Here is a 27,651-nt window from a genome sequence, read left to right on the forward strand (position 1 = left end):
CGGCAGGTGAGCCGGGCCGCGCTGTGCCCCGGGGGGCGGGGCCACCCATGCTGTCAATCACCTTCGGCTCCGCCTCCCGACGCGCCTGAATGGCTGCGCCGCTGATGCCCCGCCCCCTCCCTGCCTCTGCCTTTTAAACGCGCGGAAGGCCGCCTCCGGAGCCCCGCCCTTCCCGCCCACGCCCCTGCGCCTTCATGCGCGCTGCCGCGCCTTCCTATTGGCTGGGAGGGATGTCCCTCACGGCTCGTGACGCGCTACGCGGCGTGACGTACCCCACCACCCAGGAAGCTCCGCCTATTTATTCTCAACTCGGCTCTTGAGGGGAAAAACAATTTCAAGATGGCGGCGGCGCGGATAACAATGGGGAGTCGGGGGTTCGGGCCGGCCCGTGCCTGAGAGCGGCGGCCGCCGGGCCGCGCCGCGCCGGGAGGGAGCGGAGCGGGCTCCGGCCGGGCCCTGAGGGGAGCGGGCAGCGGCCGCCAGGCAGGGCTGAGGGAGAGTAGCGGGGGGAGCGAAGCGGCACCGGCCTCGGGGGAGAAGGAGGAAGTGGGGCGGGGGGAGCGGAGCGGGCGCCGGGCCGGGCCGGGGGGAGGAACCGGGGCGGGGGCGAGCCCGCCGGGGAGCCCAGGTAAGGCCCACGGGAGCGGGGCGGGTGTGGGCGAGCGGCGGAGGCCGGGAAAGGCCCGAGGGGGGGAGTCCCCCGCCATGGCGGGGGCCGGTGTGAGGAGCCGGTGAACGGCGGCGGCCGCCCCCCTCGCTCTCCGGTCCATGGTGCTGCCCCCCTGCCCCATGGCGGAGTTCGTGGTGCCGCGGCACAGCGCGGTGATGGAGCGGCTCCGCCGGCGCATCGAGCTCTGCCGGCGGCACCACAGCGCCTGCGAGTCCCGCTACCAGGCCGTCTCCCCGGAGCGCCTGGAGCTGGAGCGCCAGCAAACCTTCGCCCTGCACCAGCGCTGCCTGCAGGCCAAGGCCAAGCGGGCCGGCAAGCACCGGCAGCCCCCTCCGGCCCCGCCGCCGCCCGCGCCCCCTCCGCCGGCCGCCGCCGTCGCGGGAAGCGCCGACAGGACCGGAGCCAACGGGCTGGAGGCCGAGACGGCGAGCGGCGATCAGCACGGCCGCAGCAGCACCTTGATTGCGGTAAGCGAGGGACCGGGGGAGTTGGGGCCGCGGAGGGGGCCGGCGGCCGGTGCGGTGGAGGCGGGCTGGCGCCCTGAGCCCCCCGGCCGGTGCGGTGGAGGCGGGCTGGCGCCCTGAGCCCCCCGGCCGGTGCGGTGGAGGCGGGCTGGCGCCCTGAGCCCCCCGGCCGGTGCGGTGGAGGCGGGCTGGCGCCCTGAGCCCCCCGGCCGGTGCGGTGGAGGCGGGCTGGCACCCTGAGCCCCCCGGCCGGTGCGGTGGCCCGCGGTAGGAGGGCGGAGGTTCGCGGCGGAGCGTCCCCGCTGTTCCAGCTTTGCAGCCGATCGGGACCGGTTTATTTTCACTCTTGTCACCTTTGAGTGCTGGAGGAGTGCATAAAAACTGCTGCCTGTTCGGGTAGGAATAGGGGGTAGGTAGCCTTCCGTGATGGCTACAGGCATTCGGAGTAGCGTTCTGAACGTTTCTGGCTACTTCACCTAAAATGTCCCTGTAGAAACTGTCAGAGGAGCATTACTACTACAGTGGCTTTGGATTTTTTATTTGCTTGCTTATGTCTTTAATTCAGGCTGTCAGTATTTAGTGGAGTCACTTGATAAGGTTATGCTTATTACTGAGGGCGTATTTTTAACACAAATAATGTGTCTGTTAATTCTGGTACATATTGGAAAAAATTTTAGTGGAAAGGCAGCTGCTTATTTGCCACTCACTCTAGTGGGTGTGAACACTATGGGAATCCCACTCCACCCATTAAAAACTGGCTTAGCTCAAAATCTTAATGTTTCTCTGGCTTCTCTAGCATTTCTGGTTGTCAGGATATATTCATGCAGCCCTGTTTGTATATCAAGATAGCTATTGCTTAACTTATTCTGAGCCCTTTAAATATACTGCTATGTAGTAACGTGTCAGTAATGTAGGTTAGTAGGATAACCTCTTAAATAAGGGCTGCCTGTCTTAATACCTGTCTGTCTTAAAACCAGGTATTTCTAAATGGTGGCCTACATGAAAATGATACAGTACTGTCGTGAGTGTCTTTGAAATGGGATACTGGATTAACCTGAGACATTTCTAGATTAATATATAGATGAAATCATATTTTTAAGGTGGTCTGTGGTTTTGATCAGATTAGAAGGGAAGGAGGATGTGATTGTCTCCTGTCTTGGTGGACCTTATTTAGTTACAATTTTTAAAATGGAATCGTGATAGAGCTTACTCTGTAGTTGGATATGACTGGTCATGATGTGAAATATTGCAACATGGGGCTCATCGTTGTCATCTTTAATGTAACTAGTACTAGGCAGCGTGTGTGCAGTTTGCAATATTTACAAGATGAACTGAAAATGTTATTCAGCGGAATTGTTTCTGTTCATATTAATATACATACGAGAATCTGGGACTTGCTGACTTTTCTGCAGACTAAGATACTTGTGACACAGTTAGAGCACTTCAGATGGTGTTAAAGCAGGGTACTTGAGGAGGAGAGAAACCTTGTGCATTCCTGACAGTGATTCTGTAAAACTTTCCGGGTAGCCGTTGTTTGGTAGACTGATCTTGAATGTAAACTTGTGTCAGAACAAAAGTGACTCAAAGTCATGTTTTATTATCTAAAGTCTTGGTGGCATTTCTGTTTATTTCCTGTCGGGCTCGAAGGCTATTTGCATATGGGGCTCTATGCATTAATAATGCGTATACACACTGAGCTCTTTAGCATGTCAAATCCGGTTGCTTAAACTGCCACCACACATCTTCATATTGATCTTTTAAAAGAAAGATGTCTCTAATTCATTGGTGATGTTTCTTTTAAATTGCTTTGGATGTGGATTTGATCTAATTAGCATCCACTATAATGAGGACTCTCAACAGCAACGAGGTTCTGAAATGCACTACACATCTGGGGAAGCCCTTCTTGTACAGGAAGCTGCTGCCAGCGGCCAATTTACACAACAGAAGAGGGTTTTAGTGTATGAATGACTCTTCCTCGTGCTGGCCTGCTGTTTCCTTCCTAGGATACGTGACTCTAAGCTTAATTGCAACTGCTGATTCATCACCTCATTACTAGGGTATAAAGTTGGTTTGCTTAGTAATTCAAGTTTTGAAAAAAAACAGCTACAAAAACCCTCTGCCGCTCATTTAATTCCTTTGGCATAAAAGGTACCTCTCTAGGTTGGTATTTTACCTGTAGCAATCATGTAGCTGTTATCAAGACCAAGCATGTGCTTTGTACAGGAAGGACATGGGTTTGGTTTACAATATTCAATAAAGTTTGGATGAACACCAAAATTATCTTGTTTTAAAATATCCTGCACACATTCCTTTCAAAAGAATGCTGCTAGATCAGTGAAACACGCATCATATCAGCTATTGCTGCTGTTACGATCCAGAGTTTTCCATGAAGCTGCATATGAATCTTCTCTTGGAAACTGGTACTTGGTGTTGAAAGTTAACGCGGCATTTATTTTGATCCTTGAAAGAGAAAGCAACTCATGTAAAGGTAGATAGTTTGTGATCTAGCGTTAGAGGGTTTGTAGTAGAGGGATGTGAAGCTGCATTGCCACAAGTGTGGACAGTGGACAATGTGTGTGCTCCCAGATGCTGTACTTCAGAGCGTCTTCTGCAAATTCAGTATAGTCGTGGGGAAAAGGATGGCACCGCCACTTCCTTCTTAATGTCTTGTATGATTTTTCATGTGGCTAAAATCAGGTATTTTCTTTTCCATTAGTCTTTTCTCTGTTTTAGATTCTAAAGTTGGATGGATCTTGCTTACAATCAGAAGCAAGGGATAGATTCTTCCTTTGTTTTCTTACTAAGCGACTCTAAAATTTGAGTCGCAGAAACCAAGAGAATACAGTATTGATACAGAAGTACCTTGGATGATTTGTGCACCATGAAGGCCTGTCCCTTCACTTGAGGGAAGAGATGCAAAATTTGTTAGCTTCCTAATATTTTTATGAATTTTTTAGACTATTATTTAATGGGGAATTCAAATGTTGAAATTTACTTGACATTTCGGTTATTTAAGATGACATTATTAAGACTATGTTCAAAGTAGAAGATACTTAGTATTTGGATAATATATTGTCTGTTGTGTTAATCTTCTATTTTTGAGAAACAGGGAAGAGACAGGACTTGTCCCCTAGAATGTTTTTTCCTCTGCCAAGTTCTGATTTGATAAAGTTCATTCTAATAATGCTGTTGAAATTCTCTGTAGTAGAAAGGTTGGCTTCCTTGTATTTCTGTGATAGAGTATAACGGAGCGTATCACTGAGCTGAACAGGAAGTCTTTCATTGACATGTGAATAAGGAGAATGGCAAGATCTGGATTTTCATCTCCCCTCCTTGTTTTATGATGTGGTCTCCTGGAAGGAGACTTGCTCCCTCTTTCTTACTGTTTCCCCCCCCGCGACCTGAGAGTGGCTGTTGTTTAGATGGCTTGCTTTGTCTAGAGCTGCCTCAAAACCACAAACAGTATTTCTGGCATGGGCAGAGACGGTCTAGTTGGTGGCCTGTCTTGGGAATGCTTTGTGTTAAAGCTGAAGAGCAGACCAGCTTTTATTTGGGAGCCATAGAAGCTTTTACATTAATAGTAGGCGAGTTCTAATTTAAGCAAAGGCACCAAGTAAAAAGTTTAAAAAGAAATTCAAGCATAAGGAGAGCAAAGCAATGTTTCTTGGTTGAAAAGACCTAAAGTAATAAATTAAAGGGAATGGATGCCTGGATTGTACTGACAAGCATTAATAGCATTCCACTAACGAAGCTCAGGCTAGTACAATAACAATTCAGAAGACCTCATTTTTGTGTAAGCTGTGGTATAGGGGTGTTAAGCTGTGAAATTATGTTTTACCACAAAAATAGCAAATTATTTCCACGTTATTTATACATAACTACAGTGCAGTGTAGGCTTGCCACCATTGTTTGTTTTTGCTGACAAGTCTGATAGTTTGTTGCCCAACAACTCAGACAGGTTTTTCTTTGTCTCCTTTTAATTCTGTGTGAGGTATTGTTGTATGTTTGAAACGTTTCCCTTACTAGATTAGTTAGATATGCAGTGATGCTTCCTAAATTGTAAGGATCTGGGAGTGACTGATCTGCTGCTGCTGTTTAAGTTCAAGTGAGGTGGAGGATCCGGCATTGCAGCTGAAGGCACAGCAGTTTTTTTGATTCAGCAGAACAATTCCTGTAGCAGAAGCTGCCCCTTGTGACTAATGCAGGCTTGGGATATTTATAGACGTGCATATCCACAGCCCTTCTTCGCTCCAGCAGGCAGTCACCCAAATACAAAAGTCTTCTGGAATTAAAGTAAAAGTCAAAATTAAAATTAGTCCAGCAGTTTGGTTCTGACAACACAGTGGAATGCAGGAACACATTGGGTAATAAAATGCCTTCCTTGCAGGGGGAGTGCAACTTCGGAAGCTGTGGGTGGATGCACAGTTAATGGAGAGTTCTTACTGTGTCGTGTAGTCAAAATGTTATGTTTTCTATCAAAAACTCGTGCCCTACAATTTCTGATATTTGCATTGTTGTTCCAGCTTAAGAGGTTGTCATCTTTGTTGCTCTTGTCCTTGGCCAGGCAGGAGAGGAGAATCAGTGTCTATAGAGGACCTACTGTAAACTCTGGTTCATGGGAGCTTACCTGGGCTGCAGTACTACCACTTCCGTGGCAGAAAACCAGATATGTTCTATTTTGGTTTCCCCATCTAGGTGAGAATGCTGATATCTAGCTAGGACATGTATTGGAACTAGATTTTTACTATGTTTCTAGAGTAATGTAGCATTTCTTCTTTGAAGATGACCAACATTGTATTTCTCTTGCTGGTATTTCATGACAAATCTTTGTAGACATAACTTAGCCCTGGAACTGAAATGGTAAACTTCTTCCAAATAAAATATAAAAAATTAAAATTCTATTGAATCCTGTAAGAATATTTTAATCTCTGTAGCAGATGCTTTAAAAAACTAAACAAGAACATTATATGGAGCCTAAAAGGCACAGTATTGGAACCAAATTTTTTTAAAGTTTTGTTTCTCCTATATTCAAGAGATATTTTTTCAGAAAAAATGAAACTTGCATGCAGTTTCTATTTTATATGTATATATTTATTTACTGTCTTCAGTTACATGACTCAAAGTATAACAAATTACTGGATTTTTACAGAAGTAGTTTAGTTGACTATCCTCAGTTTAAAAATTCTGCATTGTGATGGACTTCTTGCTTTCAAGCAAACAACGTGAACTAAACTTCCATGCTTGATAATGCATTGAAAGGTTGTTGGCTTCAGATTATTATCTAAAACCAGCTTCAGGTATTGAGCGTTTCACACTGATGTTTTGATTTCTGGAATAATCTTTATATCTAAAAAAATCCCCCCAAAATATAAAAAAAAAAGCTGAACACCCTCCCCCCAACAAACAAAAAACCCCACCAGAACAACTTTGTGCCACTGTTTTGATCAGTGATTCATGCCCCTTTCCCACCAAGGCAGTAAGAGCACTGCACTGGACTCTGAAGTTTTCAACTCTGCCAGCAGAAAAGGTGGAGATGAAGTTTTAAAGCTTTTCTAGTTTTCTCTTGTTGGGCTTCTGGGGTAGTTTGTGGACAGTTTTTATGAAGTCTGCCAACTTGCCCCTGCAGCAAGACCACAGTATGGCTGAGCATCATTGTGGTAAAACTGGTGGGTTTGAGACTTGAGATTGAATATATTTTATGAAAATTATTTGTGTGCTGTCCGTTTTCTGATGGAAGCCTTGTCATTTGACTGGGCATTCATCCATCTCTGGCGTTGTGGTCCTGTGTCCTAGTGAAGTACTGCGTGTACGTACTGTGAACTACGTGACCAGGGGCTGCTTGTGTTGGGCGCCCCTTTTGTTGTGATGGATGACACCTGGGTTTTATCAGTTTGTGTTCCTCGCATGAGGAATCAACAGTTACAGCCTGACTTGCATGTGTGCTCCTGCCAAGTGTATTACCATGTTGAGGAGTCTCTGTTTTGCTCATGTGAATAAAATGCAGCTCTGATGATGTGATGTGGAGGAGGTGCAGCCTATGGTTCTTCAGTGGCTCTTTGAAAAACTCTAAGTCCATCCTGTCTTGGGCTGAAGGGCTGAGGCCCACTTACATCCCTTTCTTTGCACTGTTCCTATATTGGTTTGAATACTTTGGATAAATGCTTTTGGGGTGATACTTTTAGGCAAAGCTAAATAGCAGGGATTTTGGAGGTTCGTCTTTTGTTGGGAAGTTAATTAGGCTGAGAAAATGGGAATACATTTCTGCATCTGATCTTGTGACAATAGAAAGGATTGGCTCATGCATTATAAATAAAATTGATTGATTCTGCTAAGGAAACCCTGGACAGCATATCAGAGGGCCACTGTGCCTTACAGAATGATAGTGGATAACAAAGCTAAAGGGATTTTCTTAGTGAGTAGGAAGCTTGCTTTACTTTGTCAGTGTTTCTTTTTTTTTTTTTTTTCTTTCTGAGTTTTGGCAGAAGAGAACAGGTTTTTCTTGCCTTGACTACTCTGTTGGAGCAGCTTGATATGTAGATAGCTTGCAGTCTGACTTGCATCTCACATGCTCTTGTTATTCTTTTTCCCCAAAACCAGATTATTTGTATAGGCATAGCCAAATTGGGGAAGAACTGAATTTAATATTTCTTTTTCTGTTGTGAAATCAAGAGCTGAGGTAGTATGTAAGAAATGCGTCTAAGAAAGGAATTTCACAAGAGAAAGTTGCATTATTTGCAGGGTAGTTATATGAATGTATTTGGTGTGAGAACTTCAGATTCTGTTACTCAAAATTAGACATGAGTAAATAGAAGGTATCAGGATATATTTCTAATAGCAGAGGAGAAGGAACCTGTAACTTTTGGCTCCCACAAATTTTTATAGCACTGTCTTTTCTTGAGAGAGGAAAGGAGGTAGAAGATGGAGCACTGTTACTAGGTTAGTTTTAAGCTGTTTAGCTGGTGGTATTGTAGATAGCGTAACTACAGTAGCATAAATCTGAGTGTAGACTTATTGCCACTATATGCAAGTAGGCTTTTGACTCACTTTAATGTGAAAAGTGAATTAGGATGCAAGTGCAGTTGGTGAATAGCCTCTAAAACTCAAAAGTTAAGTGTCCTGGTTACGAACCGGGCTAGAAGATAAGCAGATTTTCGTCTTTCCTATGTGTCTGTTGGCTGTTGCGTACAGGTAGGATATCTTTCAAATAGTCTTAGATTTAGCTCAGGTGAAGCAAGGCTTGAAGCAATCACCCCCAAATTCTGTGTCATTAGTGAATTTATTAAAGTGTTGTTTTTTGGTTTTGTTTTGTTTTTTTTTTTTTTTTTTTTTACAAAGTAATATAGTTTAGGTGAAAGAAGGTCTTTTTCTAGAGTGACTAAAGTCAAGATATCAGCAAAAATCAGATATCTGAGTGTTATAACCAATAAAACCCGTACAGATATGAAAGCTCCTAAGTTTGGGTTTTTTTTTATTGAGGGAAAAGAGCCTGTGATGGAGATTAGGGGTTTATATCTTTTTTTAGACTACAGTAAGTAGTCTAAAAAAATCATCCAAGCTTATAAGCATGGATGATTTAATCTTAGACTTGTTAGTTGCATATATTGCAAATGGTGTAGTACAGTAGCAAATACCTTAGGACAGATTAACTTCTGGAATATTTGTCTAGCAACCCAGGTGGGTTTTGCAGCCTGTGAAGAGCTGTGTGCAGTTATAGCTATAATGCCACCAAAATCCTAGTTGCCTTGAGTTGTCTGTATGAGTTATAATTACAGCAATGACCCCAACAGGCATATATTCTGGTTTTATATAGAAATTTGCTCCAACTATGAGTATGTTCAGTGTGCACCACTTGGTTATTACTTGTATGTCGGTTTTCAGGGAGTGTGTTTTTTCCTAGTGATTTAGAATTAAGGAGGATCCATTCCTAAAGTCTGAGTGATTGACTCATCATATGACCTTGGGCAAGTTACTCATCCACCTTGAGCTTGGGTTTTCCCAGTTGGAGTATTAAGTAAACAATGGCAAACTTGCTGAAAGCCAAATGTCGTGATTGCGTTGAGGCTTCTTTGCTTTCTGTTGTTTCGCCTTTTGCAAAAAAAAAAAAAAAGTAAATATTATTCTTTCAAGTTGGTATTTGAAAAATTCACTTTAGATCTGGTACTCCAAGCTGTAGACTTAATGTTCAAATTAAGAGAATTCAAGTTCCAGCCTCCTCTCCAAAAGCACACCTCACCTCATCCTGCTAGGTCTTCTGCTGATCTCACTACTCTGCTGCTGTTTCCATGAACCATCTAGAAGATTATAGTCTCTTGGGAAGCTGCAGTCTATCCCTCAGATAAAAATATGATTTTGCTGCTACCTATGCAAGCATTAATCAAATAGTGTTTTTTCCAAAGATCAGCTAACTGTAGGCTGTTTAAAAAAAAAATAAAATTACAACAATTAACTGTGAACCAGTCCTTCTGTCCTTAAATCAAAGAATGCTGTTGCCCAGGCAAGTGCTGTAAAATTCTCCTGATAATTTATGCTGGCTCTACATACACCCTCTTGCTTGAGCACTGAGATCTTGAGGTTTCCCCTGTTTGTTCTTGGATGAGACAGTTTTCCCCAAGGCTTAGTGGACTGCATTGTGGAGACTGCAAGTAATATTAAAATAAGCATACTTGTCTTGAGGTTTGTTTAATGAACTGCTTTTCTGCCATCTGAGAAAGCTGCTGTTCAATGAACCATGCTTCAGGAGAGTGGCTTTTTTGTGGGGATTCTCCTCATGTGCCCTGCTGAGATGTAAAAAGGTCCTATTTTTTTATGTAATAAGGACGCTCGTACAGGTCAGAGGAGCTGACGGGAGCTTTCCCTCTTTGAGTGCACTGCTCTGTTCCAGCAGCGTCTCTGCCCTACAGGTTTGTCTGTCTTGGTGTAGCGTTCCAGCACAAGCAAAGCACAATTTTTTTTATGGAATGCACCTGAGGGAAAGAAAAGTTTATAGTCATCTTTGATGTGTGCATGAATTCTGTTTTCAGATGTTTTTGAGGTCAATGGAAAAAGCTTTATATTTGAAAGAGCGCTGCCAGGAAGGAGAAGTTGAACAAAGGCTCTCAAACTCTGTGAAACTGTTGCTGTACCCTCTGGTTGCTTCTAGGTGGCACTACAAGAAAAATAATACGTACGTTCACTAGTTGTGAGAAGCCAACTGTTGAGCTGGTTGGGGCTCTGGTGGTCATAGTGCAGAGAGGAGCAGCTGGCAAATAACTCTAGGAGAAAGGAGGAAAGGAGTAAACTTACTCTGCCGTGATAGAATTGACTGAACTCTGAATTGCATTTTACATGTGTGAAACAGTCACTTAGTTTGTCACTTAGTGACAAACTGGTTTTGCTTTAGTGCCAAAAATGTGATTGTGTACAAAATTTATATATGTAGTTCTTCTCCAAAAATTATAATCACAAGAGAAATGGTTTTCTTTTTCTCTAAATATTTAAATGTGAGACTGCTTTATAAAGCAGTCTTGGAGAACAATTACACTGTGTGTACATGGGCCAAATAAAATACAGGTTTTTATTCTCATCTAAAATTTGAATCTTAACATTCTTTAATATTTTTTTCACTTTGAATAGGAAAAATAATAATATATTCCAGTTCACAGCCATTTCTCAACTTCTTGTTTTTGTCGAAGTATATGGTGGCTTTTGGTTTTGCTTGAAGGAGGGGAGAGGACTGTTTGAAGCAGGGGGCTCTGTTTGATATAGTACATATTTTTGAAAGAGATTATAGTAAGGAAGTAATCTCATGTGTGACTTATAAAACAAATCTTATCAAAGGAAAGATGTAACCTTTTTTTTAACCTTTGTTTTATTCAGAGCTAGACAGTGTTCTAGTAAGAAATAAAAATCCTAATCTATGAAACATAAAACTAAACAACTAAAACCTTTTTTTTTTTCAGCAGCTCCATGAGACTGTGAAAAGAAAGCTTGATAGTGCTGCTTCCCCTCAGAATGGAGACCAGCAGAATGGCTATGGTGATGTATTTTCTGTGTCCAAGAAACTGCGTCGTGATGATGGTCTTGGTGGAGTGAGTGGTTCTTCCAATGGAATACCCCCTGTGTCTCCACTCCATCATCTTGACAAGAAATCTGGCAGTGGAGATACCTTACAACTTAATGGAAAACATCCGATGGGTCTAGATGGCATCAGCAAGAAGTGTCTTCCAGATTCCAGCCTGCAAATGAATGGAGGTGGTGATGCTGATGACTCGTTTCCTCTGAGTTTGAACAAAGAGCTGAAGCAGGAGCCCGTAGATGATCTTCCATGTATGATTGCTGGAGCAGGGGGTTCTATATCTCAGAATAACTTGATGCCTGATCTTAATCTTAATGAGCAAGAATGGAAGGAACTTATTGAGGAGCTTAATAGATCAGTGCCTGATGAAGACATGAAGGATCTCTTTAATGAAGACTTTGAAGAGAAAAAAGATGCAGATTCTTCAAATTCAGCTGCACAGACTCCATTGCCACAAGATATTAACATAAAGACTGAGTTTTCCCCAGCACCCTTTGAACAGGAACAGATGGGATCTCCACAGGTGAGATCCACTTCATCAGGTCAAGCATTTATTGGTGCTGCTTCTGCACCTGTAAGTGCCGCTTCTCCAGCGGTTGGTAGTTCTCAGGCTATGTTTCAGCCTTCCAGTCAGTCAATGACTGAAAATCCTAATCAGTCCATGATGCAGGCATCAAACCACTCTCAAAACGTCCAGAGGCCTCTTCCCAATGTGTTGTTACCTGGGAAGGGTGCAGGAAGTGCCAAAGAAATGTCTTCTGCTCATCAACTTCAGCAGATTGCTGCCAAGCAGAAGAGAGACCAGATGTTGCAGAACCAGCAGCAAGCTTCACAAGTCCACCAAACAAATCAAATGTCTACGTGGCAACAGTCTGGGCCTTCTCATAGTCCACTGGCTGTCCCATATACCATGGAAAATCCCACCAGCCCATCGGTTTACCAGCCAGACTTCAACAATCAGAAACTCATGATGCCTACTATGGGAAATAAGAGCTCACCGAGAGCTGGAGGCAATTACCATGTGAACATTTTGGGTCATCAGCAAAACAGCTTGAACCAGAACCCTGTGAACAGTCAAGGCTCTATGCTAGACTATGGGAACACCAAACCTCTCTCACATTACAAAGCAGAATGTGAACAGGGGGTTACAGTACCTGGGCAGAACAAGACTCCCATGTTGGCATACATACAGCAGCGCCAGCAGGCACCGCTGGCTCACGTGAGCGATGACCAAAATGGGATGATCCTGTTGAAACCCAAGTCTGGAAACATTGCCTACCGACTACCGCACAGTCAGGTGAATGTTCTGGGGTTTGTTACCTTCGTTTAGTAGCAGATTTAAGGTTTTGCAAGAGGGTGTTGGACAGGTAAGGCTAGAGAACAGACTGCTTGGTATTGTTTCAAAACAGTCGCCACGTGATTTTAAATAAAATGCTAATATGGAGTAAGCTGAGACAAGAGTCAAGAACTCTTATTTTCTGCTGAGGACAGTTTTTAATGCCGGTTCTAGGTCATGTAGTAATGTGTGATTTCTAGCTTAATATACTTTGTGGGCAACAAATTATGTCACACTTCATAGAAGCTTCTACTTAGGAAGATGAATAGATGCTTTGTAAACTTTTGCCTAAAATAACTCATATAAAACTGTAGTGTTAAACAGTGTTCTCAAAGAAGCTTTGATTTCTTTACCTTCTTTTTAGTCCCTGACTTGTGTCAGAGTTGGCTTACTATAAAAAGACGTGCTTTTGGTTCCTTCTTTTTTGATGAAAGGTGGAAGTGGGGGCTGCATTCCTGATTTCTTGGGTATTCCTTGAGATTTTTCAAATCTAAGAATTTGTTATTGGTTAAGTCTCTGGGGATTGGGGAAGCATGGGCTAGGAGAGAATGATACCTTTAAGAATGAATAATAGAAATATTTGTCTGCTTGAGGCAATATGCTTCAGGCTTTCCTGTAAAGGAAAATTCCAGATGGTGCTTCTTTGCCTTTTATATAACTGATATTACAGATATGCTGCAGGTGAAAATTTATGTAGTGGATGGAGGTATAGATTCGTTGGCATTCTGTAGCATGTGCCTGCAATGCACATCCTAGAGGGCTTGTTGAGAAGAAAGGTCTTTGCTGTATGGGTTAAAGCTCCTCTAGCGAAAGCCATTGGAGATCCAGCTCTAGTAATATGTTCCCTCAACAAAACAAAAAACCTGGGAAAAAGATCTGATTAGTCTGCAATAAAGACCACACTCATGTACAAATAAAAATCTGAGATTGATGTGTGCTTCCTAAGGCACAAAAAAATTAATCTCTTCAAAAGCTAACAGAAGTAACAATCTTAACAACATCTTGATGGAAGAAGAAGGGAAGGGTAGAGGTGATTTTGTCACATCTCCCCCTCAGTGACCTTCTATCTACACTGCCACGCTTGCATTGAATTATCAGAAATACCGATGAACGCCTCTGGAGAATTTCTGAAAAGCTTGCACAGCATTACCTATATTTGGCTCGTGGTGTCTTATGAAAGTGCAGAGAGTGAGAACCAACAGCTGAAACCATTGGAGTCGTAGAATAGTTTGGGATGGAAGGGACCTTTAAAGGCCATCTAGTCCAACCCCCCTGCAAAGAGCAGGGACATCTTCAACTCAATCAGGTCACTCAGAGCCCCGTCCAACCTGGCCTGGAATGGTTCCAGGGATGGGGCATCGACCGCCTCTCTGGGCAACCTGGGCCAGTGCTTCACCACCCTCATGATAAAAATGTCTTCATTATATCCAGTCTAAATCTACCCTCTTGTAGTTTAAAGCCATTACCCCTTGTCCTATCACAACAGGCCCCCCTAAAAAGTCTGTCCCCATTTTTCTTGTAAGCCCCCGTTAAGTACTGAAAGGATGCTCCAAGGTCTCCCCAAAGCCTTCGCTTCTACAGGCTGAATAATCTCAACTCCCTCAGCCTGTCCTCACAGCAGAGGTGTTCTATCTGTCTGATCGTTTTTGTGGCCCAAATTAGCTGAATTCTAAACTCGAAAGTAGTATTTGTTTGTGTAATTAGTGATGAGGCTGAACTGTGCTTAAAAATTGTCAAATTTCAAGTGGATTTGCCGGTACAAAGAGGACAGTATCAGATCTTGAATTATAATTGTTCCATGTTATTTTTGCTTATCCCAAGTTCCAATCTCCAAAAAAAGCAGCCTTATGAAAAATTAATAACAGGCTTATCTATAGTAGTATTTTTCTCTGTGGAATATAAGGCTCATTTTAATCAGGGATAGCCTTCTTCCCCTTCGCTTGCAAATAGTAAATGCTCTGATACTAAAAAAAGCAACTCTAGGAGGGAAGGCGTAAACACTCGCGGAATTAAACATTGACAGAAGAGGCAGGATTTAAATAAATGATTTGTATAATGAAAATTTAAAATGTAGTATTTGAAAAGCTGCTACCAAAGTAAACTGAAGCTGGTGTGTAACTAGTGCCGTTCCCCTGGCTGAGCAGAAGCGCGCAGGGCTGTACTTGCCTGTTTGAGCTGGACTTTGGGAAGTACTTTGGGACTGAAGTTAAAGCCTCTATTCCTAAATGTTGTGGAGCTTCTGACCTTAACTCCAAACTGTCACTCTGTGTCTGGCACTTTATAGATGGGTTTTTGGTTGTCTTTAGCTGAACTGGAAACTGTATCACACTTTGCCTTTTCCATTAAGCTTCACAAGTGAAGAAGCTATTGCATAAGGATGGCAAAATGTAAGGAACTGATCTAATTTTATTAAATAGTGTAAATGTACAAATAACCAATAACTGACAATTTCTGTTTTTCTGAGATGTGTTATGATTACCTTCCCTGTGTAGGCTTTGTTTATAAAGTCTCTCTTCCTTATCTTGTGAAATGATAAAAATAATGCATACAAACAGTGGTCATCACCATGAAAATGCCTTTGCTCATCTGGTAACTACATACAGTTTCTAAATTCTGAAGGGCTAACCTTTTTCTGTAACTCATGTCACTTTTTCTGTGTTCTGCAGGATCAAACCCCCTCTCCTAACGTTCCTCGTGTTCCGGTTTCTGTCCCGGGCCCTGGCGTGGGTGCCCAGGCTCCCAATGTCTCCATGGCAGGTAACCACAGCAACCCACCTTATCTCAGCAATCAGCAGCAAGCAGCAGTGATGAAGCAACACCAAATGCTGATGGACCAGCAGAAGCAGAGAGAGCAGCAACAAAAGCACTTGCTCATGGAGCAACAGAAGCAGCAATTCCTAATGGAGCAGAGACAGCAGCATCTTCTGGCTGAGCAGGTGAGAGGGGCTAGCAGTCTTTTTTTTTTTTCTTGGTGGTGATTTGCTTTGGTGGATGAAACAGCATTTGAGATTTTTCAGTTATCACATTACAAAATAGGGGATGTAAACTACAAGGTGCTTTGGTATGGAAAGTATAATTGCTGTTTTATGTTTCTAGAAAAGTAACCCAAATAAGTGGCACTTGATTGCTGAGACTTTTTCTATTATTACAAGGCACTGTGCTGAATGAAAAGAATAAAATAGGTAGAATTGAGTAGTGTGAAAATACAAGACAACACCTACATGGAGAGAATGTATCATGCCAGCGGTGGTGTAATTCTTTGTGAAAGAAGAAAGGCAAACGGAATCAGAGCAAAAATAAAAGATAAGGTTGGGATACCGTTGATGTGTTCTGTAGAGCTTTAAAAATGGAAGCAATGAGGAAGGGACTCTGTAAGTTCATTGTGCTTTCTGCCTTTCTTCCCTGCGAGATCCACAACAGTTCATGTTTCAAATTTTAAAACATCATTCACTTGTTTATTTGGGGAAAATAATTAGACATCTGCATCCATCTTACATCTTACCCTGCCAAAAGAATTTAACTCTGCTGTCCATCAGACTGCAGAAAGCTGCTTTAGGCCTCTCTCAGGGAAATGGGCTCCTTATGTGAACCTTTCTAAGCTTTAAACTTTCTGCACGTCTTTCAACTGGGAATCAACCCAAAGGGCCTTATTCCTGTCATCAGTGCTTTTCTGCATTTTTAAAAGTCCATGCAGCCACTTTCCAGACACTGGCAATGTACATACAGAGAAATTTTTAATATCTGTTATGAAGGAAGGGGAAGATGAATTTTCAAAGAAGGTTTGAGACGCAGAGAGAACCTGGCATTCAGATCTTCCGGAAAAAGTGTAATGATCTGGACTGCTGAAAAGTTTTGCTTTTGAAGATAATGGGGGGAGGGAAGAGACATGGAAAATGTTGTCTTGGGGATAATGGAAAAACAAAAGAGCCAGTGGTTTAACGGAAAAAAATGTGAACTTCATCTATTCCCAAGAATTAAAAAAATGTTAAAAAAAAATTTAAATGCTCTGGGGTCCTTCAGTTTAAATGCTCTGGACTCCTCCTGGAGTTGAGAATGTGTAATTTCCTTAATTTTCAACACTGTTAGAAGCTGATAAATCTCAGTGTTCTCAGCTTTAAAGTTGGGAGTTGTTATGCTGGTGGGCAGGATTTTTGCTGTAATAATAGTTTGGAAAATAGAGGTGGTGAGAGAAGGTCAGGTCATGGTTGTGTGTGGGGACACACATCTTAACTTTTATTGCAGCAGCTGTCTATCAGAAAGTTTATTTAAGAAAGAAGGAAATGATACAGACTCTGAACTGCAAATGTGTGAAAGCCCATTTTGAGGGGAAGGGCATAGTAGAATCTGTAGCATTGTGGAGCTGTGGCGGTGCCAAGTCCTTGCTAATGGCTGTTCTGGTCACCTGGAGAGTGCCTTTCAAACTGAGGACTGGGTTGAGGTGACAAAAAAGCCGCTTCAGTTCTTCACCCGGTGTAGATAAAACATAAGAATGTGATTGGCATTGTTTTAAACAAAATTGTATGAATGTTGGTAAAGATACATATTTTTTTTTATATTTGGGTAAAATACAATTTGGGCTAAGGGAATATTGTGGTGGAATACACTATCAAAGACTGAAGGACAAAGAATGCCCAAATCATCATGTATTTTCTGTATGAGTTCTGTCATCTATAAACGTGTATAAATAAATATAATACTTATTAGTGAATCATTAAGTTTTTGATGACTTGTATGTTAGTTTCAAATGTCAGAAATTGCTAACGTTACTCTCCCAAAATGTTAACAAATAGGTACTCTTTGAGAGAAGGTGGGGAGAAAGGAAATATGGGGTCTTGGCATCCTGCTTGTGCTTCTGCACCACTGGTGAAGGGCAGTTATTAGAGCTCTACTAGAGCTCGTACAGCTGTGGCCCAGTAGGATTCCTTAGCTAAGTAATGGACCTTCCAGGTGTCAGACCTCTCTAAGCGTCGGGTGGGATATTAACAGGGTGATAAGTAGCATACCTCAAACAGTGTTGAAATATTTTTCTTTTCCTACCTATTTGCTTCTGCTTAGCCAGCACGTGCTGCTGTAGTAAATATCAGTATTATGAAAATATTTTATTCCTGTCTTAGTTACGGTAACCACAACTAACTTCTACAGCTTGTATCTTTGTATAGTGATACCGGGACTCTCATCCCAAATAAGGAGCAGCTTTGCTTTGGAGCTGAACAAACTTAGATATTGCATTTGCCATCTTTCTTGGCGTTGCGCTGCCCAGTCAAGCTGGATCTTGTTAGCATTCTAATTTGATTTTTTTTTTTTTTTTTGGATATACATGATACTGGATGAGTCTTACAAAAAAAAAATCTGAATGAGTTGATCTCTACTTTGCAGGAGAATTGCAGTTTCAGGTAGCTTCAGGGCCATTTCCTGCCACTCTAAAGCTGTCTTTACGTTTGGTGTTGTGCATCTCCCCCCCCCAACCCCACCCCCACCCCGAGCCAGCTTCTGCAGCGCTAGGTTTCTCTCAGAACTATGGCATCTCTTCTTGGCTTCTGTGGTCAGCCTCTTTCAGGTTTGACTGGTCCTGCAAGCAGCAGGTCCTTTCTGTCAAGCAGCCTGCCCTCTTCATTCCTCTGCATGTCTCAACAGCTGCGTAGTTGTAGACGTTTCCAAAGGATGGTAGTAATGCATATCTGCCTCTTGGTTACGTTGCACTGGTCTCTTCTTCTAACGCTTATTGCTCGTGTCTTTACCCCAGTACTCTTGGAAGGGAATTTCTGTCCCCTTCTGTGCTCTCTCTGACTTTGCAGATAAGTAGGTAGTTGTGCATTGTATCACTACTTAGTTATCTCAGAACTTCAGTCTGGTTGAAGATACCTGTGGAAGAAGAGCCAGAAATACTATGCCTGATGTGTTTCATATTGTAAAAGCAGCCTGTTGGCTGTTCACTCTGTCAGGATCTCCGAGTGTACCATTAGTGCATGTACACTCTTGACATTCCCCTCAACGTTTTAAATTTCATTTTCCCAAAAAATTTCCTAATAGAAAATCTGCTTGTTTTATTTTTTGAATTATTTTATCATAAAGTAGATGTGCTTTTAAAGAGGCAAGGTTATTTTGAATCATTAGTCGGGTTTGTTTCAATTGCTTGGTGCATTGTTAAGAAGAATGATTGCAACACTTCTGTAGCTTCTGTTACCAACCTAGTTCAGCAGTTTTCCATAATCTTCTAGGAAAACCTGTGGTATATAAGAATTTGAGTTTGCATATTTTTTCATTTTTGAAGGCAAGGCCTAGAAAATATTTACATGTTTAGTTTTTACTTTGCTGTGTAGCATTGTTGATGTTTATGACTTGTACTTTTTCGTTAATTTCTAAAAAGAGCTCAAGAATAAATTCATCTGGGGGTAAAGAGCAAAAAAGCACGTGTGAATTTTTTTTATACACACTTTCATTCTTTTTGTACCTGTCAGTGTCTTTAGAGTATTGCTAAAAATGCCTATTGATTATGTCACTGATTAAAAGACTAACATCTCAGATTTCCAATGTCTGAAGGCTTCAGACGTGCATTGCAGTAACTCCCGTAATGCGTGCTGTTGTCCTGTTGTCTCTGAGTTCCCAGTCTTGTCACTCATCAGATTAAATTGACTGTGTTTGAATCTTGAGAACAAAGGTCTGAAGTGACTTTAAGGCTGCAGAAGCCCCTTTAATTACCAGCTCCGCATAAAAGTGTGCAGATAGCTTGTTTTTATCCAGGATAGTCACCCTTGGAAAAAGCTTGGCTTGTTTTCTAATAGTCTTGCATTGGACCTTTCTTAGGAGAAACAGCGGCAGCAGCAAGAGCAGCAGCTGCAGCGGCATCTGACTCGGCCGCCTCCCCAGTATCAGGATCAACCGCAGAATCCGTACCAGCAACAGGTTGGGCAGTTCACAGGTACGTAAACATGGCAATTGAAATAATGGCAGAAAAAAATACCAGGAGTGAAAAACCAAGGTGTCGTCAAATTTCCTGGATTGAATGGCTTTTAATTAATTTATTACAACATCTTCTCACGTCACTGTGCCTTAAAACTTTTAGACCTATACTCTGATTCAGTTGCAAATTAACAGCCTCCCCTGTCTCGGGTATCTGGGACAACTTAACCTTCTGATTCTTAATATTGCTTTGGAAGTGGGTAAAATTCTTAAGTACCTTCGTTATTCTAAAGGCCTTTTTATACTACCATTTCCCTTTACAGGTTGTGAATTCTACTTAACTTCAATATATTTGTGTGATACTAGAATTTGGTTTTTTTTTTTCTGAAGCCTAACATCACTACTGCTTGTATATATCACAGGCCCTTGTTAAAGAAAAATAAGGGATGTATTATTTCTCTCATCTACTAGGATGAGTTTAAATTTCTCTAATATTATCCCTGCTACCTTTAGAAATGAAGAGAAATTAAATTGCATTCCTTACATGTTAGCGTCCTGCTTTTTTTTTTTTTTTGTAGGAGAAGCAGCTTGTTATGTGTTCAATGTATTAATGCTGATAAATAAAAGATGATGTTACCATTATCTGGAATAGCTTCATGAATGTGGTAGAACTAGAAGACAGTAAAAACTTACCTCCTTACCTGAAAAATCCTTACTTAACAGGGCATCGAGAAGCCGCTTGGCTTTTTTGATAAACCTAGAGGACAAAAAAGTGCTTATTCCCTTCATTTTGTTTCCTTACTCTCTGTGTTCCCACCGAAATAAATACTGAAGGGAAACGGGAAACGATGCAAATAGCAATGTGATACTCTCATTCTGACGGCACTGGTGACTATGCAGTGTCTTAGTAGAGCTATGACTGGGTTTTGTTACTTAACTGAAAAAACTTGATAGCAATACAAAAGGGTTGTGTGTTAACACAGTGATCAGTAGCATCCTTCAAATACTGCACTGAAACATTTTTTTTCTCCTGCCACTTTTTTACAGAAATACAGTAGTACACCTGTTAGAAATAGAGTATGTTTTGCTATAATGAACATCAGTGTTAAAACTATGTTTTCCTTGTTATGATAATTGTAATTGTTTTTTGCATCTGAAATCCTGCTATGTGTACTACCTCTTCACTGTAGTGTTCCAGTAAGACTGTTTCCCCCCCCACACAACATCAGTGTTTTTATGGTGTGTTTTGTTGATAACTAATTCGGTATAATTTGAATTATATTTGAATAAAATTATATTTTAATAAAAACTGAATTAATAATAATAGAGAGTCAATATTCCTCAGATAGCTTAAAATATGAAAAAAAAAAAATCTGCAGCTTTCTTTTTGGTTTGAAAGTAGAGAAAGTACTAGTGTAGGTAGGTTTCCCTTGGTCAACTGTAAGAAGTGGGAGGTGGGGTTATATACGTTACACTTCACTGTGCTTTTCTATTCTTTTTTTTTTTTTGCTTTAAGTAAGGGGCTGTTTCTTATACAGGAAGAAATCTTTTTACTCAGAATTTACAAGAACAAAGGACTTTTTGGGGTTTGCTGAGAAGACATTTGTATCATCTTGCTTGGTTGTCAGCATTGCATATTAACATAGCAAATAATTCATTTGCTATGTTTCATTTCATTAACATTCAAATATTTCATTGTGGAAGTCCAAAAGATATTTGACCAAACATTTCTGAAAGTTACGTAAAATAGAAGAAATTTCTGGAATGGGGAAAATGCAGGACTGGAAACCCTGCAGTCGTACAATAAGAGATATACAGTGTATGCATGGAGTAACTGACAATGTGTGTGTAGTAGGTGGTATTTTTTAACAGCCTGGCAAATTGTGCATGCACTTCAAAGTATGTGTGTATACCTTTGTTCACAAAGAAAGGCAGAGTCCTACCTTTAATTTTTTTAAAATTGATGATGCTGAACTCTTAGAAGTGGTATTCAGATTTTTTTAGGACATTGCCATATCTGTGTTTGAGATCAAGGTGGAGATGCTAACTGGAGCAACAATTGACACTCTTTAATTAAAGTACTGCTGTCTGTGTGTTGGTTGCAAAGGTCGCTTTATCCAAATGCAGCTGCAGCTCTGCTCTGGATTATAGCGTCTACAAGCCTTGCTTGGCTCTGGTTGAACCGAGATATTTACTGTGCAAAATATTTCTCTGTATTTCAGGGTCATCTTCAGCCATGCCTGGGGTCAGTAATTTAGGACAGTCCAGCTCCAGTAGTCCACGGATGTTTCCTCAGACCCAGAACATGATTCCGATGGGACCTGGACACAGTTCTGTTCCTCCACTCCAGTCAGGCTCCAGTCAGCAGGATCGGGGGGTGACTCAGTACACCAATATGCAAAACATTCAGCGAGGGGGATTGTACAACTTGGCGTCTGGTATGACGCAGATGGTTCCCCAGCACGCAACGCAAAGTGCCAATGGACAGCCACCAATGCAGAGACAAGGCAGCTTGGGCCAGGGCGCTGCCGTTCCGGCAGGGTATGGGCAGAACACCTTAGCAAACTCAAGTATTTCTCAGCAGCACAGTAAAGGTGCACTGAATCCAACCTTATCTAAGCCGCAGATGGCAAGAGTACCAGCTGCTATGGGCGCTCAAAATCCGTCTTGGCAACACCAAGGTATCCCTAATATTAACAACCAGACACAAGCAAACAGTGGCCTAGGACCGTTTACTGCCAGCTCCTCTTTCCACATGCAACAAACTCATCTAAAGATGGCCAACCAACAGTTTGCCCAAGGAATGCCTCAGGTAAGCCTAAGCACCAGCAGACCGATGACCTCTATGAATGCTGCCGTCTCTGGGCAGATGTTGTCCTCATCTTTAGGTGCCCAGCAGCGGACAAACCCACCTACACAACAGCAGGTACCCTCACAGCAAGTCTTGCCTGGCATGAACCAGACTGTTCCAGATCTGAATGCTTTCAACCAGAATCCAAATCAGCAAATGCCCAACAGAGGTAATCTGCACTGTAGTCAAGGGTACCCTGTGAGGACAACCAGTCAAGAGCTGCCTTTTGCCTACAGCGGCCAGTCGGGCAATAATGGACTTCAGAACTTAACTGGTGACACAGATCTGATAGACTCTTTGCTGAAAAACAGGACTTCAGAGGAATGGATGAATGATTTGGATGAGTTGTTAGGAACTCATTAAAATGGGGCCGGGGGTGTGGGTTCTACTTACTTTTTTAATTATTTCATGAAATATAAACAACACTTGGACCAAAAAACCTGTGGCATTGAGGAGACTTGCAGGCATTAGAGGTAAATGGTTGGGAAAGGGACTGGAGCTGCTTCTCAATGAGTGTTGATACATGGGAATGGCGCACCAAGCAGGTCTGCAGGAATAGTGCGCTTTATCTTGGTGTCTCTGAGGAATCGCACACTTGAACAGGTCAAAAAATATTGTGCGTGTCCTAGCCAGCCTTTCAGAAATCTCACTTGTGGTGTTCTAAAATTAATTTTTTTTTAATTATTTAAAAACAAAACAAAATTCCACAGAAATAGCGCAGAAAGAAAGCAAATAGTTGCACAAATTGTGTTTAGGGCTTAGTCTGCTGCAGCTATTACTTGCAATCATTATTTGTTCGTAGCTTGACATGCTATTATAGTATTGTCCATCAAACTTCTGACTTTTTATTTGAGAAGAGGCTCTATGCACCTGAGTACGCTTGCAAAATGTTTTGAATTGTTTCTTTTCCCCATTGCTGAAGCATGTGCCTGTACTCTCAAAAAGCAAGTGATATTTCACAGTAATTATTTCTAGATGCTGGTAATAGATGAAAGAAAGTATTAAAACCTGGCCAGTTAGTCTAGGTAGTCGTCTTAATAGATTGTAGTCTTTTAAGCTGCAGTTTGCACTCTGTTGTAGAGAGGCACAGTTCTTGGCTTATACCTTGCTGTGTTTAAAGGGGGAATTTCTTCTGGGAGAACTTTTGAACTCTAGTAGGTTTAACATGAATTGTAAAGCCATTTACTTTGCACCTGTTTCTTCATAACTTATTTCCAAAGGTAGTTGTATTTAAATGAAGGCTTTGCTTCATGACAGCTCATCTAGTTTTTCTTTGTTGTAAAAAGTAAAACTAACTTTTGAGATCAGTTCATTCCCCAGAGTTAGCAGTGACACAGTGAGCACAAGGCTTTGTCACTTCAGGATAAAAATGAGGAAAAAAGAATTTGGCTGAGAGGTGGGAAGTCCTTATCAGCAATAATAGCACAGGCAGCCTGGGAGAATACTTGTATCAGGGTTGCTCCAATATGGAAGTCTCCCCCTTTAAATACCTTTTGGTGTTTTGTTTGTTTTATTTTTTAATACTGGGTTACGAGTTTGATAATCTTTCTATAGAGACTGGTGGATTTACTTCTTTAATTTCCCTTGAAGCAGATGCTGATTCTTCAGCTCAGCCCAAGGAGACCTCTTATCCGTATGTTGGGGTCAGTCCCAGAAAGGACAAAAACCGCAATGGGAACAGTCTGTGTTCCAAAGTCCTTACTTTCTACCAAAAAAATCCCCTATCCACCAACAAACCACCTTGCCTTAACCTTTATTTTAAAATGAAAATAAAGTTGAAAGCTTTTGTTTTAAATGCACAAATACCTCTTCCCTTTTAAGTCCACTTTTTTGGGAAACTCCTTTAGACTTTCTAATCAAACCCAGCGTTGTGATCTAAAAGCAATTTCCTTCAACACAGACTGGCTTCTTCAGGAGTTTTCTGCACTGCAGAGATGGGTGAGAGAGGGTTTTTTCCAGAGTGGGTGAAGGGAAGTGAAGGATAATGTTGATTTCAAAGAAGGAAAATACTTTACTGTATCTGCAGCTCCTTTATGAGACAATTTGCACTTTTAAAAACTGCTTTTTAACACTAATACTTTAACCCTTTCCAAATATGCATGGAACATGGTCTGTCCAGCACACTTACCTAGTGTGGATGAATTACGCTCTGTTGAACAGATTTGATATTGTATCCCATTGAACTGTTGGAGAAAGATGTGCATTGATCAGTGGATCCCACCGTTGAATAGTGGATAAAACTTCACTGAAGCAGACTTAATCCCTCGTAGAGCTTTTGAAAAGATAACATAAAGATTGTCTTTGGACGGGAAGACGAAGGTGTTAGTGACTTTGGTTGTTGACACTTTTGGTATTTTCTAGAATAAGTAGATGAGATGCAAATAACTGTTGCTAACTTTTCTTATACTGGCAATCTAAGAAAAGAGCTAGTGAGTTTGGTTTACTATTAAGTTAAACCAAAAACTGGTCCAAGGTAAGTGTCATTAGAGGAGTATAGATATAAACTAGCAATGGCAGGGGAAGGAGTGTTTGCTGTATTTTTATTTTTAAGGGTTAACTTTGCACCAGTGTGCCTTCCCTTCCTGTTGGGGGTGCTTGGGACCTCATAATTTCAAGTGACATCCTTTAATGTCACTATTTTTTTCTCCCCCTTACAAACGCTTGAGAGAAATAACAGGGTAGCAGGATTCAGCTTTTCTTCCCTGTTTTGGTTGTGGTGAAATCTGCTACATTTTCCAGTAGATTTTGCACGCAGACTTTGTTCTGAATAAGTCAAAATGCAATCCATCCAGTTGTGATTTCTTAATTGGAGGAAAAGAACATCTGCCGTTTGCATTATTACTACCAAAAAGGCAATCCAGCTAAATGTCCAGGAAAATGCAGATGTCCTCTTTCCTCCGCTGTTTCTGGAAGCGAAGGTGGATATTGCCCTGCTTGACCAGAGGGTTTGTTCAGGAAGGTATCTAGATTTGATGACAGGGCCTTTTCATGGTACTGTTGGAGTAAAATTAAGCGTGATTCTAGGCAAACTGGGTTACGATGCCCATTGGTCTTCGTATGTGAACAGGCTCCAAACAGCATTTAACCTGGTAGAAAAAACAGCCCTCGCTTCTGGTTGTGGTCCCTGTCCACATAATACGATCAGGCTGTTGGAAATACGGTATCACTGTAACAAAGTTGACACAGTTCAATGGAAGTGAAAAGACGGTTTAGATGTACATAGGTGCATGGGTAGGGCTGGGCTTTGCCTTTATGCCCTTGAACATGTAGCTGTCTGTATATGCACTTGGGCTTTCCATTTGCTGCAGCTTCAGAGCAATAAAATACATCTCTCCTGAACTGTACCTGGCCAGCCGCCCATGGCTTTATTTATAAACTGCGGTTTTGGTTGGGTAGGAAAGGTGAGAGTGTCACTGTGCAACATCCACTGCCTTCCAAAAACCACGATTCAATTGAAAAGGGTGCTCAAAATTTTGTTATACACATTTCCTTTGTGTAAATAAATGTTTACAATTTTATATTAAAGATTTGAATAAGAGTTAGATCTTCTGACTGTATATTTTTTACTTTTTATAGATTTTAAAACTATAATTCTTTATATATGTGTTTGGGGGGTATTATGGTAAGTTTTATGCTTGTAAATGGAGAACAGTTGAATTTGATGCTAACCTTTATGAATTTTTGTCATTGAAATGTATAAAGAGTCCATTAATCCCCTTATTCTTTTACTACAATTACTGGTGCACACCAAAAAGAAATCCTTCACTTCTGTTTTATCATTATAAAATAAATATTTTGCTAGTGTATTAAACATACATGGTGTGACTTTATACATTTGTGTGAGCTGAGCAGAGTTGCAGCATTGTTGTTCCTAGCGAGATGGTTCCCCTCATCCCAGCGCACAAGTTTGGTCAGCCTGTTACTAAGGCAAATCCTTCTGCTGCGTCTTAGCAATTCTTACGGTTTCAGAAAGTCCATTTAAACAGGCCAGAACTGCATAAAGAGACCTTAGAAAGCTTTATTTTTGAAAACAAGGCTTTGTGCTACACCCACTGCTTCTGGACTTTTTTTTTAAATGTAGCTGTAAGCCTTCAGATAGGAAATACGACTGCAGGGTTTATTGTTATTAGTGAAAAAGATGTTAATAACTACTCACACGTGCAGAGTTGTAGAGTTCCAAAAAATATGCTCAGATTCCCTCAAAATAACAGGCCTTAAAGGTTCAAATTGGTTTCCTTGAGACTTGTAAAAAGGCAAAGGCTGTGTGTGTTTGACGTAGGCAGATTGCGCAAAAATAACGGCCTGAGAAAGGAGGAACGTGGACTGCAAGTGTGAGTTAATGTTTCTGAAGAAGGACCAAAATACTGGCAGCGAGTTGGGTGAAGATTTTGGCTGAAGTCTGGTGAGGTCCCTAAGCCACTGCTGAGAGCTGGGGGGGTTGAAGAGGCTGTGGAAAGTAATGGTAAAAATAGGTGTTTTGGATCCCGCTGGATTGTTGAGCCTCTGAAGGTGGACACTTCCACCTGTGGTGGTTCAAAGAGAAGTAGAGCAACGATCTGCGGCTCCATCAGTGCCCAAAGGAACCGAGCTTTAGTGGCCTGTGTTTGGATGTCAGTATGTTCTCATTAACAAGCTATTACTTGACTAATTACTCTGAATCGAACATTTCAAAGCAGTTCTGCCAGTGAAATGTACCACTTGCAGCAGACCCAAGAATTGGGTAATTGATGTAGTATTTCCTGTTTGTCAAGTGCACCTCTTAACTGATGATATCTAGTCTTAAGCTCTAAACTATCATCTCAAATATCTCCAACCACAGATTTAGCAGTAATGATAAAGAAGAATATGCAAAGCGTGACACATGCGTTCGTTTCTTGCTAAGGCTGCACTCATTTTACCGTAATTTCAAGGATCCCCCTATGTAGTAAGAATTTTAATTGGCTTCAAACGTTGAAGGATCATCCTCCAAGCACTGAAGTTGGTGGCTTATTATATTACCTGTTGTGTTTAAGGCCCCAGCTCAGAGCCTTCAGATATCCTCGCAGAGTTCATCCTGCCGTACCTATTTGGAGTCTGTTCCTACTCCGCAAGTCTTGCGTTGTGTTTGGGGGGAGGAGGGGACCCGGAACTTCAGAAGCTTATGAAGAACCAAATGTAATAATAAGTAACAATACCGGAATGAGCCGCTTCTAGCCTGTGGGGAACTGTGAAGTTACTGCTTTTATTAACTTTTGCTTTATTGTCCCGTTAAAAGTGCTGCATTGTATTTAATGTTGAGTAAAACAGAAACTTCCCAAACTGTCCCCCGTTGAAGTGATGCGCACGTGCATGTGTTTCCAGAGATTTTAAGGAGTCGGTGGCAGCTTGTGATCAACC

The 27,651-nt window shown here is 41.7% G+C and overlaps 1 protein-coding gene across 2 annotated transcripts; it reads left to right on the forward strand.

Annotated features, from left to right (window-relative positions):
* Positions 1 to 295: 295 nt before the first annotated feature.
* Positions 296 to 26,068, forward strand: MAML1 (mastermind like transcriptional coactivator 1). 2 transcript variants are annotated; one of them, XM_063349085.1, is made up of 5 exons: positions 296 to 1,137; positions 11,073 to 12,485; positions 15,191 to 15,460; positions 19,329 to 19,443; positions 21,647 to 26,068. In XM_063349085.1, exons 1-5 carry the CDS (start codon positions 769 to 771, stop codon positions 22,636 to 22,638), a joined length of 3,159 nt encoding a protein of 1,052 aa, XP_063205155.1. In that variant the 5' UTR covers positions 296 to 768; the 3' UTR covers positions 22,639 to 26,068. The 2 variants fall into 2 exon arrangements, with proteins under 2 accessions (XP_063205155.1, XP_063205156.1); XM_063349086.1 differs by having other exon boundaries at positions 11,076 to 12,485.
* Positions 26,069 to 27,651: the final 1,583 nt, after the last annotated feature.

Source organism: Chroicocephalus ridibundus, chromosome 11 (assembly GCF_963924245.1).
Source record: "Chroicocephalus ridibundus chromosome 11, bChrRid1.1, whole genome shotgun sequence".
NCBI lineage: Eukaryota > Metazoa > Chordata > Aves > Charadriiformes > Laridae > Chroicocephalus > Chroicocephalus ridibundus.